This window comes from Protopterus annectens, chromosome 9.part0 (assembly GCF_019279795.1).
Source record: "Protopterus annectens isolate FY-2018-M chromosome 9.part0, PAN1.0, whole genome shotgun sequence".
Lineage (NCBI taxonomy): Eukaryota > Metazoa > Chordata > Ceratodontiformes > Protopteridae > Protopterus > Protopterus annectens.
The window spans coordinates 676,470,070-676,487,970 of record NC_056743.1 but is presented as its reverse complement, the minus strand read 5'-3'; the positions used below and the strand labels follow the sequence as shown (position 1 = coordinate 676,487,970).

Below are 17,901 nucleotides of genomic sequence, written 5' to 3'. Positions count from 1 at the left end.
TTTAAATTTGCTTTATTGCTTAAGAAAGTTGTTTATAATCTAGGAGTTTGTGTTTATTGGACTATCACAAGACTTAACTGTACTTTAAAACATTAGTGCACTTTTTTATTTCAGTTTAAAAGCTCTTAAAAATGTTTTATAACCGTTTTTTTTTCTTGGGGGAAAAAATGTTTATTTTACTTCTTGGGGCTGGCAAAGTGTATTTTTACTGGGAAAAGTGACTTTTAGGGACTTTGAACTTTTACCAGTTTGTGCTGCTTGGTTTCCCTGAGAAAGAGGTACCATTTTTTATTCGACCATGAAAGAAACTACCTGTACCACAGTTGGCCTTCTTTCAACCACAAAAAAAAAGTTAAGCCAACAGCCTTAGCCACCACAAGAGGCTAGGAATTTTTATGCAGCCACAAGAGGGTGACATTGCTGTGGCTAAAGCTGGTTACTCAGACCACTCATCTTTACCCTGGATTCCTCTGATGTATCACCTAGAGCCACTATGGACTGTGGGTTAGCCCCATCCTCTGTGGCTGTTGAGGTCCCTTCAGTAGGCAAGGGACAGAGCCAGTCTTGTTGGTCCGAGAAAGGGCAGGGAAGTCTCAGAATGTTGTGCCAATCCCTGGGAAAGCTGCTGCTACCATTAACTAGCTAAACTTGTATTAGATCTTGCTCAAATTTCCTTGGACAGCAGTAGTTTATTAGGTCTGTCTCAGGCTATTGATTCTTCTTACAAGGTTGTAAATTAAAAAAGGATTCTCTTTTCTTGAAAAATTCAGGATTCTGAATCTGGACCGGAAGATGCAGGAATAGATGTGGGACTTTCTGCTCAGATTTTTTATTCATACTCGCAGGGTAGCATGACATTTTATCATCCCTGTGAAGGGAGTCTGTTTTTCAGACTATTTCCAGAATGTGCCAATGTTTTCAGTGGAAGAACACTGAGGTTTCTTAGTCCTTCAGAAAATACCATGAGCTGTAACAAATGGAATTTCCAGGACTTTCTCCCATCCCTCCCATGTTGTCTGGATTGGAGGATGCGTGTGTCACTGCCTGTAATTTCCCTGATAGTCTGCTTGCTGTCCCTAAAAAAGTAGATAGATTATATAAGGTTCCTCAGTCTTTCAAGTTTTTATACACTTATCCCAAACCTGACCCAGCAGCTATACCTTTAATTAATCCTACTGCTGCTAAACATTTAGTTAATTCCAATCCTTCCCTTTTTGACTAAGATAGTAAATAATTGATAAGTATGGGGAAAATGTATGCTTCTGCAACTTTGATTTTTCAGAATTTTGAATTATCACGCTCCTTGTAAAAGTATGATGATGCTTATTGCCACATCCCTGTTCATCCAGATTTCAGGCATTTCGTAAGGTTTTGTGTGTGTGGATCACATTATCAGTACTCTGTCTTACCCTTTGGACTATCCAGTGCACCAAGAGTATTCACAAAGTGTCTTTCTCTGTTTATAGCTCATTTCAGGCTATAGGGTTTCTACATTTTCCGTATTTAGATGACTTGCTTACCTTTGCAGTCTTTTTCAAAGGTCAGGAGTCTCTCTCATGGGTAAGAGATATCTTACACAAGCTGGAATTCCAAGAAAACATTCAAAAATCTTTTTTGACTACATCACACAGGATTTTGTTGCTGGAGTGTCTCCTGGAAACCTCAGTTTCAAGTTTTTCTTCCACAGGAAAAGATAGATCTATATCTAGATCTATTGTAAGGATTTTCCACTCAGACTTCTATTTCCACAAGGGATTTTGGGTCTTGTGGCATCTTTGATTCTCATGATATCCCTGGCAAGACTCTACATGAGAAGGATACAGTAGTAGCTGAAGTCTCTTTGGTCTCAGTGCCAAAATCATTATCTTTTCAAATTCCAGTTCTGGGATTTGTCAGAAGAAAAATCACTTTGGTGAAGACAGGAATGTATCTTTAAATCCATATGTCTCACTCCAAAGAGGTCATTCATCACAGATGCGTAGGACTTCACTTGGGGAACAGTGTCAGGAGGGAAAAAAGTGCCAGGTATCTGAGACGACAAGAATAGACACAAGCACATAATATATAAAAGAAATGCTTGCTGTAATAAAGTTACTTAATCCTCTGAATTATTATTCTTCCCCTGGACCTCTTCAAGTGGTTACAGACAATACCACAGCCATGTGTTACCTCAACAAGCAAGGGGGAAACAGGCTTCCCCCATGCTGCTATGGCATATAGCTTTACAACACAATCTCCCTCTACAGGCACCCTACATCCCATCAGAGTAAAACTGTGTGGCAGATGAGCTGAGCAAAACAGAGGCAGTCCTTCATAAGTGGAAGCTAGATCAGGGGTTTTCCAAGATTTGATACATCTGTGGGGAGTTCCTCAAGTATAGACCTCTTTGCCTCCTCTCTGAACAATCAGTTGACAAAATTCTGCTGCAGAACTGCATGCAAGGAGGCCTGGAGGACAAATGCCTTTTCCTTTCCTTTGTACAGGACTGTTCCTGTATGATTTTCCACCCTTTCCATTGATGACCAGGGTACTTCTGAAGATTCAGAAGGAATCCCCCAAGATCATTGTGGTGACTCCCTTCTGGCCCCGGCAGCTGGTTCTTCCTTTTTTTAGAAGTTGCCAGGGCAAGTACTACAAGCACCCTCACAGAATGTATCTACTCACACAAGAACAGGGGTGTGTTTGATACAGTCAAAAAGGCACTCCTGCGCGAAAGGCAAATGCACAGCTCATAAGAACATAGTAGAATCCCAAAAAAGAAGAAAGAGCCAGCATACTGTGTATCAATTCACTTTATTTCCTTAAAAACAGACCGGTTTCGGACGGAAAAATTCCACAGCCTTCTTCAGTGCAAAAGGAAAAAGAAATGGTATTCAATTAAACAATAAATATATTCAACTCAAAGCTTATTGGTCCATCCTAGAATTGTTCATTCAAACCAGGTGGGAACAACCCACCCAGTTTCACAATCCACTTTTTCTCTTTATTATTTAAAATGGAGTGCCATCCAATTTTATTGGATCTGTTGCCCTTTACAATATCAATGATTAAAAATGAGAACCTAGCAGTAGGATGTATAAGTTGGTGTTTATAAAGTGCATTGGAAGACTTTTTGTTTTTTTATATTACTGATATGTTCATATGTATACGTGCTCTCAGACCCCGAGGGGTTATGCCTTTGGCAATGTATGCCTTGAACAATTTGGAATGCCAGATGTTAGATCTAAGAATGCGAAGCTGATTGAATAAACCTTCAAAAGCTGAAATACAAGCAGATTCAGAATTGGGTACATCATCATTAATATTGATAGTTTGGGAGGAAGATCCAAGGCCAAATGCCCGAAGGTCTTCCCTGTCAGCTGATAATCCTGTTACCAAGCTTGTAAGATCCATAATTGGATATGTATTTATTCAAATATCTATCCGTTGGATCAAACCCTGAATAAATTACTGACAATAATAGCCACAACAACTACGTCAGTAAAAGAATATCATGTGATGTATAATATTGGTAGGAGGGACAATAACAGCCCAAAATTGAAAATTCAAAGGAAAATAAATATATTATTCCAAACCAAGCTGCGTCCCTGCCTACTGAAGCCACCTTTGGCCTCTCTTGGGTACACTCAATAGTAAAAGTACAATTATTGTATACTAAACACTTGAGAGTGAAACACCAGATTGCGCAGCACAAGTCACTCATGGAAAAGACACAGCAGCAATACCAGATCGTTCCAAAATCATATTATAAAAATGTGGCCAAAAGGTGAATGAATCAAAATATCCTATTGTTTAGCCTATATGGCTTAGAAGTATATGAATCTAAGCTCAGATGTCAATATTATGCACATAATATATAGAAAGTAATCTAGAATTTGTTCCAACTGTTTTCAACTACAGTTGTTTCAATGGTGTCTTTGATACATAATGTTTTCAACTTAAGTGGTGTCAATGTTTGTTTTTCATTTATATAAATGTAAGATTGTTTATGTCATATGTGATAATTTAATAAAGATTTTTTTTGTTAAAAAGGTTTTCTAGTTGGTGCAAACAACATAACCAGCACCCATTCAAGGCTAGTGTTTCTCTTATTTTACAGTATTTGTGTAAGTTACTGTCCTATGGTCATTCTTGCTCCTCTATCAAGGTGCATTTCTCAGCCATTTCAATATGTCTGCCCTTGGATCCCCCTCTTTCGATGTATTATCATGTCAGAGTGTTTTTGAAAGAGGTTTTGCATAACAGACCTCCAAAATAAATGGTGGCTCCTCCTTGGGAATCTTAATTTTGTGTTAAATTTGAACCTGCTCATCAGGCTGACGTGGTTCTTAGTGTAAACATAGTTTTACTGATTGTTCTGAGCTTTGCAAGAAGAATATCTGAGTTGCAAGCTCTTATGGGAAGTCAACATTATCACATTTTCCACAGAGACAGGGTTTCACTGAGGACTAATCCTTCTTTTATGCCTAAAGTGGTGTCCACGTTTAATTTAAGCTATACTGTCAATCTCTCAGTTTTGTTTCATGAATCCAAAAATGAGGGAGAAAGGATACTCCATACTTTGCTTGTCCACAGCCAACTCGGGTAGTATTTTGACAGAACAAAGTCTTTCAGACCTTTGCATCAGTTGTCCATTTCTCATGAAAGTAAGAATGGGTAACCTGTGTCAAAAGATACTTTTTCCAAATGGTTGTCTCATGCTATTATCATTTCTTATTCTCACCACAACAAATAGTGGATGAAGTAAGCTAGTTCATACACACACCTGCAGACTTTAATACATTACTAGTTTACTTCATCCACTATTTTTGTGATTTTTCTACTGGTTTTCATTGAATAAAGATGTTTTTGGATCTGTAGACACGAAAACTGTCATGACACTTTTTTAACTGCAAAGCACTGACATTTTTTCTGAGCTGTAAATAAAATATTTTTTCTGAAATTATTTTTTTTCTAAATATTTTTTTCTGAGCTATAAATAACTTTTATACATGCATACATACTAGGTATGATTAGACAAATATATATTTACAGTGTTCTAGTTAGCTAATGTTTATGGTTAGGTAGCTGTGTGTTTTTTTCTTGTATCAATCTAGCTAACTCTTTTTACTTATCTACCTATTTATATGATTTTAGTTTTAGTTACAGACCTGATGAAGGCTTTATTGCATTAGTTGGCCGAAAGTGATTTTAGGTAGTGTTTTCCTTAGCTAGGATTTAGTTTGACCTAATCAGTAGTGGGGTGTGGGGATTGGTACTTGTTGTTCTAAAATGCTGTTTTTACGGCCCTGTTTATTTTGTTTGCCTTAAATAGGCTGGTTTAAAATTAAACAATACATGTATTTTCCACACCTACTTCTAAGTATATAAAAGATGATATGTTTAACATTGTAAAATATTTCTGATGTTTGTTACTGAGGATCGCTTGTCTGTGATGAATAAAGGCTTGTTGCTTAGGAGCACTAGCTAGTTTTCATGATTTGGGGGAATTATTGTGACTGAGCTCATCAGTGAAGTTTCAAGACCACTAGTTTCTCTGCTTTTTTTTCTTTATTTATTTCCTCAACACTTGTGGTGCTGAGGTTGGAACTAGACAGATTAATATGCTTGTTCATTTTTTATATTCCCCTGAGGTAAAGAAAGCAAGCATGTCCTGTGGCATGCATTATAGCAATAACCCACGCCTGGGTGTGGGTAATGCGGGATTTACCCACTTCGCCCTCGGGACCAAGCAAAGACAACCATGGGTAAATCCTGCATTACCCACACCTAGAAGTGGGTTATTGCTATTATACTATGACATTATTTAAGAAAAGAAATAATTACTTTTCTTAAATAATGGCATTGTATAATGCCTCTTTGCTGCCCTTCCGCAGCTGTCTGGTATCTGCGGCAGTTCTGATGTACTCCGCATGCCTACGCAGTACATCAGCGCTGTGGCCAAAAGCAACGGAGAAAGCAAGATCTCCGTTGCTTTTTACTGTTTCGCTATGTTAAATGGGTTTAACATAGCGAGATAGCTTTAAAATAAGCAACAGAGATGTCCGTTGCTTATTTTAAAGCTGTCTCGCTATGGTAAACCCATTTAACATAGCGAAACAGTAAAAAGCAATGGAGATCTTGCTTACTCCGTTGCTTTTTTTTTTTTAACCTGTCTCGCTATGTTAAATGGGTTTAACATAGCGAGACAGCTTTAAAATAAGCAATGGAGATCTCCGTTGCTTATTTTAAAGCTGTCTCGCTATGTTAAACCCATTTAACATAGCGAGACAGGTTTAAAAAAAAGCAACGGAGAAAGCAAGATCTCCGTTGCTTTTTACACACTGTGTCGCTATGTTAAAGGAGTTTAACATAGCGAGGCAGCTTTAAAAAAAGCAACGGAGATCTCCGTTGCTTTTTTTAAACCTGTGTCGCTATGTTAAACTCTTTTAACATAGCAAGACAGTGTTTTAAAAGAGACTTATACTAATGGAAAAAGTCCGGGCGACCGGACCTTTTTCCATTAGTATAAGTCGATTTACAACGTGCACGCTGGCCAATCAGCGTGCATGTTTTGGAATATTAATGGGGGGGTCATGGTATAATAGCATTTAAATTCACTGATGGATAGTTGGTAAGTGGGGAACAATGCCATATTTCTGTCCCTAAAAAGTAGTACCATATGCACTTACCCCAGTTTAGGTAGACCATAAACATGCCCAAAAGCATTGCTATACTACCTTGATGTTCTGGTCTACCTTCATAGTTCAGAGCTAGAATGACCTAATTGTCCCAAAGAATTCAGTTTGAGTAGAATCTATACAGGCTAGTAGTATAAAATGCAACATGCTGAACTACAAAGGAAAATCATCATCTTATTACATGGATGGCTACACAAGTAGAAAGGAGACCAGAAGCTGAAAGTAAGTGGAGAGTGGTCCTTTCCTATTTTCTGTAAGAGGTGTCTAGTGAATACACGTGCTGGCAGAGGACCGTTGCCACTGCCAATGGAAAGCCTGATATGTCAGGCATGCTGTCTGCAATGAACACATTGATGTTTCTGCTACCATCAGTGTTTCCTGCAATTACCGAAACCACTACACTGATATTACAGGTCAAATGTCAAGTAACTGTAACTGCAATAATAAGGACAGGGTGGAGTATCAAAAAATGGACAAAAATGAAATGAAATACTGCTTAGAACTGTAAGTAACAAATGCAGAGAGGAATCAGAAGCAACAACGGACAGAAAAATGGTGACTACATAAAAATATCAGAAAATCAGTTTAAATCCTGTTTAGTACATCAGAAAATCAGTTTAAACCCTGTTTAGCACCAGATCCATATACTAGAATGGCAAAGGAGCATATAATTTATAATTTAGTTTATGAAACATTATGTGGACATGTGTTCAGTCCATTGAGTCCTGTTAGGTCTCTCTCAAAAAAATACATAGCTCCCCTTGAGGCTGTGCAGCCTTTGAGGGTGCTGAATTAAGTTCGGAGTGAAGGGCACAAAGCTCTTTGCATGGTAGGCATGGGAGATTTGCCTAGATATTCCATAAATAGGCATTGTGGCACTAACCAGTCAACAAAAACAGGTGACTGTAATTAGCAGGCGAGCAGACCTAGGTTGAGTGTAACAGCTTCATTCATAATGTTTTGCTGTATTCAGTAAACTAGCGTCTTAGCCCACTCCCCTTGAAGGGTGTGGAATTCAAAATAGTGTTGTGTACACCTGAGAAATGCAGTTTACTCACAACCTATACACATTTTAGTTTGAAAAGGCACTGCCTTTGTGACTTCATTTTTGCATTTCTTTCTTTCTTTCTTTCTTTTTATTTGTTTCACCTTACATTTTTTTTAATCTGCATTAAATAAGTTGTTGCTATATTGCCCTGAAATGTTTTTTGTTTCAGGTCTTTGAGCAAAAGATTGCAGAACTGACCCAAATTCTTTCTGGCATGGATGAGGTGGATACTACTGGACAACTTAATGACCTTGAATGCTACTACACTACTGTACAGGAGCTTCAGTATGCACGGGCTATATTACAGGTAAAAAAATGAACTTTTGCTGTAGATGTATAGCTGTTGACAGTTAAAACACTTTGTCAGCTGTTTGCACCCAGTGTTTCCCTATACCTGTTACAAAAAATTGTGAAAGACAAAAATGTTTCTTTATCCCTAACACACTGAAAGAGAAGCTTTAGTTTCTGTAGTCTTCTGTGAAAGATGTAACATCATAAAAATTAGAGTAGTTGTAACCTGCCATAAAAGCATAATTGAATAAGCAAAGCTTGCAGCAGTTTTCTGGATTTTTTCCTCATTCAGACTTTGTAAAACAAAATTTTCACTGAGATTTTGGTTTAAGAAATGGAATTGGAATTCTCCTCTTCTTAGATTATGAGCACAGGGTGAATTTGGTGATATGATTATACCATCAGTTTTAGCTGCAGTTTAGCTTAGATGTCCTATTTATAACCTTTATATTAGTTTTTGTTCAATATATGTTTGTGTGTGTATATTTTGAACCCTTAAACAGTATAAACATGAAACACAAAATGTTGATACTAAAATGCATGTTTTGAAGATATTAAAAATTCAGATAGCTGACCATTTTAAACAGAATGTTTAAATGCAAAGCTGTCAATAGATAGCTTAAGTTTAAACATGTTTATTAAACTATTTCAGAAATATAAGTAGTTAGTTAAAAGAATTAAAAAATAACGGTCTTAAAATCAAATGATCCCCACACTGTAGTACAGTTAATTACAGGACTATCTGGGACTGTATAGCTGTAAAACATCACATATTAGTAACAAGTCACTAAGGAGATTTTTCTAGCAAAAGCAGATGATCCTGTTTGCCAAACTTTGTGTGAACTCAGAGTCTGAATAAATTGGGAGGATGGAGGTGGAGCATAGCTTCATACATAAGAATATTTGCAGAGGAGACTGATTCCCACAGAAGTGTTATTGAGTAATCCATTGCATTTTTTATTAAAGTAATAGTGATCTTTTGACAGGCTATATTGCTGATTTAGAAGTGTAGATTCACAGTTTTTCTAAATTGAGCTTAATTAAGCATTTCATTCTCAGGTGTTCAGTGCTTATTTTTCAAGCTCCTGTGCATTGAGTTCTTTAATATTAAAAACCACGCATGTTCTACATAAACGTGTGTGGGGTTGTATGTACCTGTGTTGTGTGTATGTATATGTATATAGATATATATATATATATATATATATATATATATATATATATATATATATATACATAATGTCTGTGTGAGCTTGCATGTAATATAAAATTAACTTTCACTACATCTCCAACCCACTGCATCAACTACAAATGGTCAAAACTCATTAAATTGAAAAAAAAAATCCAAGATTGCAAAACAGTGGGAAAAGGCAAAATCACACTCCCCAGTGTGTATCAATCCCGCTAAGCAAATGGCGTCATCCTGTGATGAACTGGCATTTCGATAAAATACTTCTTTTTGAAACATTTGATGTAATGAACATACAATGAAATACATTAAACCAATATATACATACATATGTGTGTGTGTACTCACAATTATCTAAATCTTAATCTTGTAGTCTAAATATCAACAGAAAAATATCGAAGCACTAAATATTGACAATACCAAATTGCATCCAAAATCTGTGTTTTTGCAGCGGGGAAGTCCTCTCTGCACATCTGCACACCTTGCTAATAATGTATACCAACTCTGAGGTTGCTCAGCTGTGGAAAAAGGGTATATAGCCTTCCATGGTAGAAGTTCAGTTTTGTCAATATTTAGTGTTTAGATATTTTTAGCTGTGATATTTAGGAGGTTAGATATTTTTTTCATATTTACTTGTCGAAGGGTGTACACATTTTGCTGTAATGCAGGACTCTCCTTGATCCTTTATTGAAATTTTTCGTCACAGTTCTGCATTTATTTTGTGAAATTCCACATTTGAGGACAGCATTGCAGCTATACCAGTGTTAGTCCTAATGTAACATGTCTGTCTGTACAAGTATTATGTGCCACCAGAGCTTGGCAGTTTTTCCTCGGCCAGTCGCACAATTCAGGTATCCATCTTCCTGTTATGCCCTGTTCTCCTATATACCTAAGGTCTGAACCACAATAAGTGTCTTTGACTACCAGATTACCAGCAAACACTTGTTTCAGCCTTGCCTGTATTTTCTTCAGGAAGAGAACAGCACTGACAGTACCATAAGTGCCAGAACATCAACTTGGCTACTCAGAGGTGAAGAAAGGAGAAATTGTTGGCCTACAGACTAAGGAAGTAGCCATTATGAGCTCCTTAGATTAAGACTATTGGGAAAGCTGTGTTTGAAGCCTCAGGAATAAATCCAATATCCCAGTCTAGTCAGAGAAGACCAAAAGTCACACATTAAGGTGTGTATAGTTAGAGAGTTTTGTCTGCAACCCTATCCAGATGGTACTCACTCACTTCTTCCACATTTGCACTTTTTTGTTTTTGCTATATAATGATTGTGTGCCAATTGCCAGTTCCACAGCACCTCATGCCTATTAGTTATATGATTGCCATTATATTATGACACACACCGACTTCACTGATGCAGGTAATAAGGGGATATTGCACTTCCTCAGCCACTGGCGCCACTGTTGTACATCTTAGAGTTCTTACCCCACCTAGCTCCTATTTGGATCAGTTTGAAAAATATAAATAAATAAATTAGCCGTCCTGATCCTGAGAAGCAGTACTTGATTTGCTTGATTATAGATTGGCAAAAATCTGTACCGTAGTCTCACATTTTTGGAACAGCCCCAGATCTCTCATCTGTCCCTATTTTGGAGAACTGTTCCTATTTTTAGGCCTGATATACCCTTACACTGAAAGTCCCTATTTTTGGAAGTATATCCCTATTTTCAGGCATAATTTATCTCTTCACACCATTTTCTGAAGCCCCCCATCACATGTGATTTTTGAAGCTGTATAGTATGTAGAATGCCACACTACATGACCAGCATACTAGTAGCAACACTAATTTAAAGAAGGCACACACGTACTATACATCTCACTTTTTCTCAAACCAAAAATAGATGATGTTGTGTGGTAGAATTTTGCATATATGGTTCGTTAAAGTCAATTTATACTGTCTCTGATAATATGGTTATATTTTGCATCACTGTTGTCACTCTTTTTTACGCGCGTTTCTGAGTAGCATCTCACATTCTTTCTGGAAGTGGGAAGAGCTACATGCTGTTTGATATTCAAATGTTATGCTAATTAGATGTCCTGATTTTAGCTGGATGTTCCTACCATGGGCCTTTGTTCTTATTTTTAATGTCTGTAGATGTATTTATTTATTCGTTTAATTGTTCTCAGCAGAACATATGCAGGCACAGCTTGAATGAAGAAATTCACAAAAAAAATACAAATTCAGAAACAAAGAGTCATAGAGTAATCACAGTAGATAGATAATACCATAGAAATTGAAGTAATATGTAAATATTATTAAAAGAGTGGAAAAACAAATGTGAATTCATTTTACTGGTACATATGAGAGGAAACCTGCAGGTGAGAACAGAGAATCAAAGTAGAAATGATGCAGGTGAGGAGGGATTTATATTATGTGTCCTGTGGAAAAGCACTGTACCATACAGGTTGAAAGGTATGGACAGCCCCCAAACCCATTTCATGTGGCAGGTCTTGGAAGGGGAGGGTCTATTGGCCTGTTGTGGTCCAGGGTTCACACATCACGGTCCAGACATCAAACAGCTGTTTGCCTCATATGAGATTCCATCAAAGGTGTGGAATCACACTGTCAAGAAGTACAGTTTGCAGCAGGGTCTGGTGCTGGCTTCTGTTCAGGATGCTCCAGTTCCCTGGTCCCTATCACGTGGTGCATGTCAAGCACAGCTCCACATTTGAGCTGCACCCCCCCATGATTAGTTGGTATCGTAGAACTGCCTTATACTCTGCTATGAGCATAAAGTCAGAAGACCCAGGGACTGTTAACTCTGAGGTGGACAAGTATAATGACTCCACAATGCCCTCTACTTTTCCTGTTAATGACCTCCACATTTTCCTCAAGATTATGACAAACCTCTTAGAGTAACTTCAAGCCCCTATTCCCTCCCCCTCAGAAATACCTAGCAGAGTTGTTTGCCTAGGTTTTACCCTCTCTGGAACCAATCATCAGGAAAACTATTTGAGTGTTCTGGAGAAACACTTTTTTTTCCCCCTTCAGGGCACCAGGAAGGCAGTCACCCTTTATAAGCCTCTGTCTGAGTGGGAAAACAGTTTTTCAAGTATCCATTGCATGACGTTTATTATGTGCACATTTTCTTCAAACCATGATATTTTGCCATTTCACTGCTGAACCAGGAGTCCAAAACTTTAGATAAGTGTGGCAAAAAGTTTACTGTTTTCTCATGTTTGGTCATAAGGCCTTCATTTGTTTCAGTCTCCCTTGATGAAGAGAGTTTTTGAAAGCTTAATGATCTCCCAGAGCCTTGGCTTAAAGAACATAGAGGTTCACTTAATCATGTATTCAGCCATAATATGATTGCAAGGATGCTTTGCTTGCGGCTATCGACTGTGGTTTATGCCTTACCAAGATAGTGCAGCCAAACTGAAATTGTCTTCCCTTAATTAGGAGCTTGGTAGCAAGATCCCTGGATGTCCTTTTCTTGGAGTAGAAGGTGCTATTCCTCCAGCCTTATCAAGGCATTCTTTTTCCTTACACTTCCAGATCTTCCTGTTCTAGGCAGAGACAATTCCAAAACAGAAAGTTGCCTCCTTGCCGTGTGAGAAAAGCTGTGAAAAAATCAAACAAAATTCCCACCCCAATATGATCTAAGTCATCCAAGAGGAAATTCTTGTTTGATACTATGCTAAAATACTGGCTCTGGGCTATGACTGCCTATGGGAATGGGATGGTTCTTGGAGATTAACCCAGCTTGGAGAGTTATAACCAAGAACCTGATATTTTTTTATACATGTTCACGCTAAAACAAATTAACTCAAGAGTACCATCAGAGAGAACTGTACTTGACAGAACAGCTCATTTAACTCGAGCTCTTGGGAAAGACCTGGACTGTCCTTCTCTCATTACCTTTAGAGACTGCTCAGTTTTAAGGGGGTTGAAGGATTTTCTTTTTTTTTTTTTTTTTGTGGTCCTGAAGGGGTTAGGTGAGTTATGTCATATTCTGAACCTCAGAGACTTGCATGTACATATTTTTTTACATTTGTTGTGCTGTGGTCACATTGCAGGAGCTCATGCTGTTTTTCCCACAGGACACCCGAATGGTGTTAATGAACATATGTGCCGTCTTTTCTTGTTAGTATTTGAGCTACATGCCTGGGATTCTGAATTTGCATTTTGGACAGGCATCACTTTCAGTACAAAATGTTGTCATCTGAGCTTTCCTCAGCACCCCGAGTCCTTACTGTGTTTCCTGGCTGTAGTGGTTAAATCCTTGCAGGAGAAGAATGTCTGTGTTTCCTTACCTGGACAGCTGAATCTAGGTAGCACCTTCCAGGGACTCCATGGAAATGTCACTTCTGTGAGGCAGTCCTGGGTATACAGATCCAGCACAGCCTGGTAGAAGTCCTCTATGATTCCTTCTCAGAGTATTATCACACTAGGCCAGAGTAGAATACACCTACTGTCAGTCTGTTTTGCCATTGAACAGTGCCTAGGAGGTCATGGCCTTGTCTGACTGACACACAGAGCAGAGTCTAGGCTCTGACTTGGTTGCAACCTATGAGCTTAAATTGAAGACCACCACACTCTTCCTGGTGCTGCTCATATCCCTGAAGAAGCCAGTGTTGCACCAGACTGTCGGTCAGACGGCTTAAGAAAAATTATTTGCCTATTGACTTTCTTCAGGTATTGAATTCTTCTCACTGGGCCTTGAAGAGGTGGACAAGACCTCATGAGTGTCTGTAATGGTTTTGCTGTAGAAAGGGAAGACTCATTAAGATTTTTAAAGTTTATTTGTCTCTTGCATGTTAGGGAGCTCTGTGTTCTACATGCTGCAAGAAGTGTGCTCTCAGCTGGAAAGGGGGGTTGGCTTAATGGTTAAGGTGTTTACTTTACAGACACAAGGTGCAGGGTTTGATTCTCACATGGGGTAACTGGCTAGGCTTAACATGGCCTGAAAGGGCAGGTAGCCTAATACTAACCTATGAACCTATGATGGCTTCGTAAGTCATTGTCAATACTGTACTCATGCACCATTGGCACTTAGCAGTTGCACCCCTAAAAGCTTATGCCTGTGACAGCCACCCAAGTAGCCCTACTGTAATTATGGCTCTGGCTGAGGACAAAGTGCTTGGTACCCAGTCGGATATACAAATCCTGCAGCAATGATTCTTATTATGACAGTAGTACAATTTTGTGAAAATAAACTGCATAAGTCTGTGTTTAAGTAATAGGTTCATTGCTGCGGAACAGATTCTCACCCTCCTGATACTGTTTGCCTTGTGGTTCTGGTGATCTTTAGTGCATAGTTAGATATGTACTTGTTAAGACTGTTTACTATGTTTGATGTGGTTGCTTGTCAGTATTTTTAAGGTGTTTATCATTAAGTTTTTATTTTATTTTATAGTAAATATTTGTTCTCTTCATTTAGATCTTTCATTGAAGTAGTTAAGGTATCTTTGAAGCTTTACCCTTTTGACCGTCTGCAAAAGCATTTGATGGTACACTAGTCATTAACAGTAAAATGTATAATTCATACAGTGGTGATTATGATGAATACGTTTACTGTACTTTCTCGACCTCTGTGGATAAAGTTTAGGATCATATCAATGGTAGAGCAGTTTATCATACTGAACACTTGATTTTGTATCTATTGTTTGCTGTACACCATGTAAGAAAAGCAGGATGGTAATGTGCAGGCATGCTGTGATGTCACTGCTGCTTCACACACCTGCTTTAGGTATCAAACATAGATGCTCTGCTTAGGCAGGAGGCATACAGAACTTCAGACCCTTCCTATAAGGGAGTGGTGACCACAAACTTATCAGTGTTTCACCATCTCAGCCATTTCCCAGGTTACTACTACAAACTGAGTTGTCAGCATTGTATGTCACACAGTGTTGTATACCAGTGGCCAGATTAATATTGTAATGTTTTACTGTCCACTTACATTTCCTGCTGTCTGTTTACCTTTTTGCATTCCTTTAAAATAGCGTTTATGTTTAAATTGGGCAACCTTCACCTGCACAGAGCTGCCTTTGCCCATTGATCACCCCTGTAATACTTGGAAATTCTGAGTGAGTTAAGGCATCATTGTGTATGTTGTGGCTTGAATGTCTCCATCACTGTGAACCACATATGCATACATTTATGTATTTGAAGAGTTTGTGTATAATTTTGAAGAACTTTCATCTTCCCAAGTTTGGAGCCTTCACAGGCATGGTCACCTAGACCAAAAAAAACAAACATGTCATTTGCTTGAAAGATGCAAGCTCCTCTTTGGGGTATTCTTTGTCATATGCAGTCCAAGCATAACTTATCTTACAGCACTAAATCATAGGCTGTAATGCATAAAGTCTCCTCTTTGGGGTATTCTTTGTCTTATGCAGTCCAAGCATAACTTATCCTACAACACTAAATAATAGGCTGTAACGCATAAAGTTTGTTTAGTCCTCTGTGGGCAATGTGAGTCACATGCATTCATCAGTTGGTGGCAACTCAACACTTTCTACATTGTTGTGACTTGTGAACTTGACCTTCATTGCATTGACATGCCATACTTTTGTAAGGAGACCTATTTACATTATAATAGTGAAGGTCCTGTTTTTAAAATAACTTTTCTTATTGCCCTTTTTAGAAAAAGATCATGGAATCGGTCAGTGGTGTCAAGGCGTTATCAGTGGGACGAGTGGTCATCATAGACAATGACAAGCACAAACATGCACTGGGAATCATTCTGCAGGTGAGCATTTTACTGAATCATTTCTTTAGGAAACAAAGATAAATACTTTTCCTTGTATTTTTTTTTTTTTATAATGATTCATGAAGTTTCACCATTGTAAACTTACTGAGGTGCTACAGTCTTCTGCATAAATGTGCCCACTGGGTTAGGGGGAAGTTGGAGGTACTTGTGAAGTACTGTAAGAAAAGGTTCTGCTCAGTAACTCAAGAAAGCCTATTGAGCTGCCTCTGCCTTCTGTGTAAATGTGCAGGGAAAGGGGGAAATAGGAGATACCTGTGAAGTATTAACAGTACTATACAAGTAAAGGGTTTTGCACGGTAACTCAAAGTATTATTCAAAGCATTGCAAAGCAGGCTGTCTTATAGAGCACTTATAGATGTCCTCAGCAAGCTATGCTTTTCATGCAGTCTAGGACATTACTCTGACCATGGCTAAAAGGAGGAGAAACTTGTACCGTATTCAGTTTTGCTGCAAGAGTCGTGTGTGTAGTTATCTCTAGAGAGTATGTTCTCAGTTTGTGAACCTTTTAATTGCATTTTTGGTATTGCCACGGATTGGAGTTGTCAATTTTTTTCCCGATAGCTAGACTAGAAATTGCCTGAAAAATTTTGTCTAGCATTCCAAGGTCTGACGTTCACAGAAAAGGTAACTAATAAGTGTGCTTGAGAAAGGCAAATATATATCACAAGGCTGCCAAGTGCTGTTTCTATTTTGCCTATTGAAGGAACATCAGATTTCCTTATGTGAGCACTGCACTCCTTACAAAAAAGATGATAGTTTGTCAGATCATACTGAGGCCTTAGTCTGTGTTTGTGTGGGTGGAGGGGTCATCTGCCCAAAAATAGGGATAGCCCTCCTCCATTGGCCTGAAGCAAAGAAAGTCTGCCAAAGAATTACAAAGAAACATATGGAGAAACAGAAGGATGTAGTGGCTAAAAAAATGGTCAGTAAAGAACCTGCAGCAGGAGGTGTGAGGCCTTTCAGGTGCTGAACTCAGCAAGGTTATGCTTTCTGTGATGGCACTCCCTCAGATGGTTTCTTCTGGAGTTCTTCCTTTTCTGACCACTTTGGAGGCAAACAGTGGAACTTTGGTAGGTGCTGCTGCACAGGCCTCCAACAGGGAACATGAGATGCCATTTATAAGGCACCCATAAGAATTTTGGCTGTGCATCCTACATTATGTGAAACTGTAGGCTAGGCTTTTCTGCTTTAGATCTTTCTTTTAGGACTTGGTCTTGTATGATAATGGGAGGGGGGATCGGTTTGGGGTATTTTGTGGGGGGGGGATTGAGGGGGTAAAGTTTGAGCTTAATGTATCAGCCAGTGGGTTAGCTGTATCTTCAGTATCAGTGAAGGTAACATTGTTCATGACCAGCTCAACACATTGCTGCATTGTTCTCCTGAGATGGAGAACATAACTAAAAATTGCCTTGTGATTTTCTTTAGCCTGGGTGGCTGTTTTCACCTCAAATTTGGCTTTGTTGGATTTAATAAAGCACCTGAGTTCTTTGTTTAATTTAATGCCAAGAGCTCTATCATTTTTGGTGGGACCATCCTTACCTTTTGCCAAAATTCTTTTCCTTTTGTTGTATAGCTTGTTCATCTTATAGTTCTACCTGGGGAGGGGTGTTTCTGGGGTTTTTCGTGCGATTGTTTTTGCAGGGAACTGCTGCATCATTGCAGTTGTTTACACACTGGTACAATTTGGAGGTATAAGATTCTGCATATATAGCAGAGGTTTCTGGATTTGGTGGGGATTTGCCACTGAATCACATAGGAGTAGATTTGACTTAGAAAAGTTTCTAAAGGAGCTGTGGATGGAGGGATCCCCTGGTTTCGATTTTATATTGACAGAGACTGCTTTATGGTCAGACCTAACAAGGAATGATGATATGCTAGAGAATGGTGCAAAATGCTCCCACATTTGTTAGAACAAGGTCTAAGATGATGTTACCTCTAGTGGACACTCCGACTAAATGTTCCAAGTGATT

The 17,901-nt window shown here is 38.5% G+C and overlaps 1 protein-coding gene across 1 annotated transcript in view; it reads left to right on the top strand.

Moving 5' to 3' along the window:
* Positions 1-17,901, top strand: part of SKIV2L (Ski2 like RNA helicase) — a 624,419-nt gene that overhangs the window by 441,752 nt on the left and 164,766 nt on the right. The window contains exons 21-22 of the mRNA XM_044083274.1: positions 7,898-8,035; positions 15,806-15,910. Of these exons, the coding sequence (XP_043939209.1) occupies positions 7,898-8,035; positions 15,806-15,910 (243 nt within the window). The remainder of the gene's footprint in view (positions 1-7,897; positions 8,036-15,805; positions 15,911-17,901) is intronic.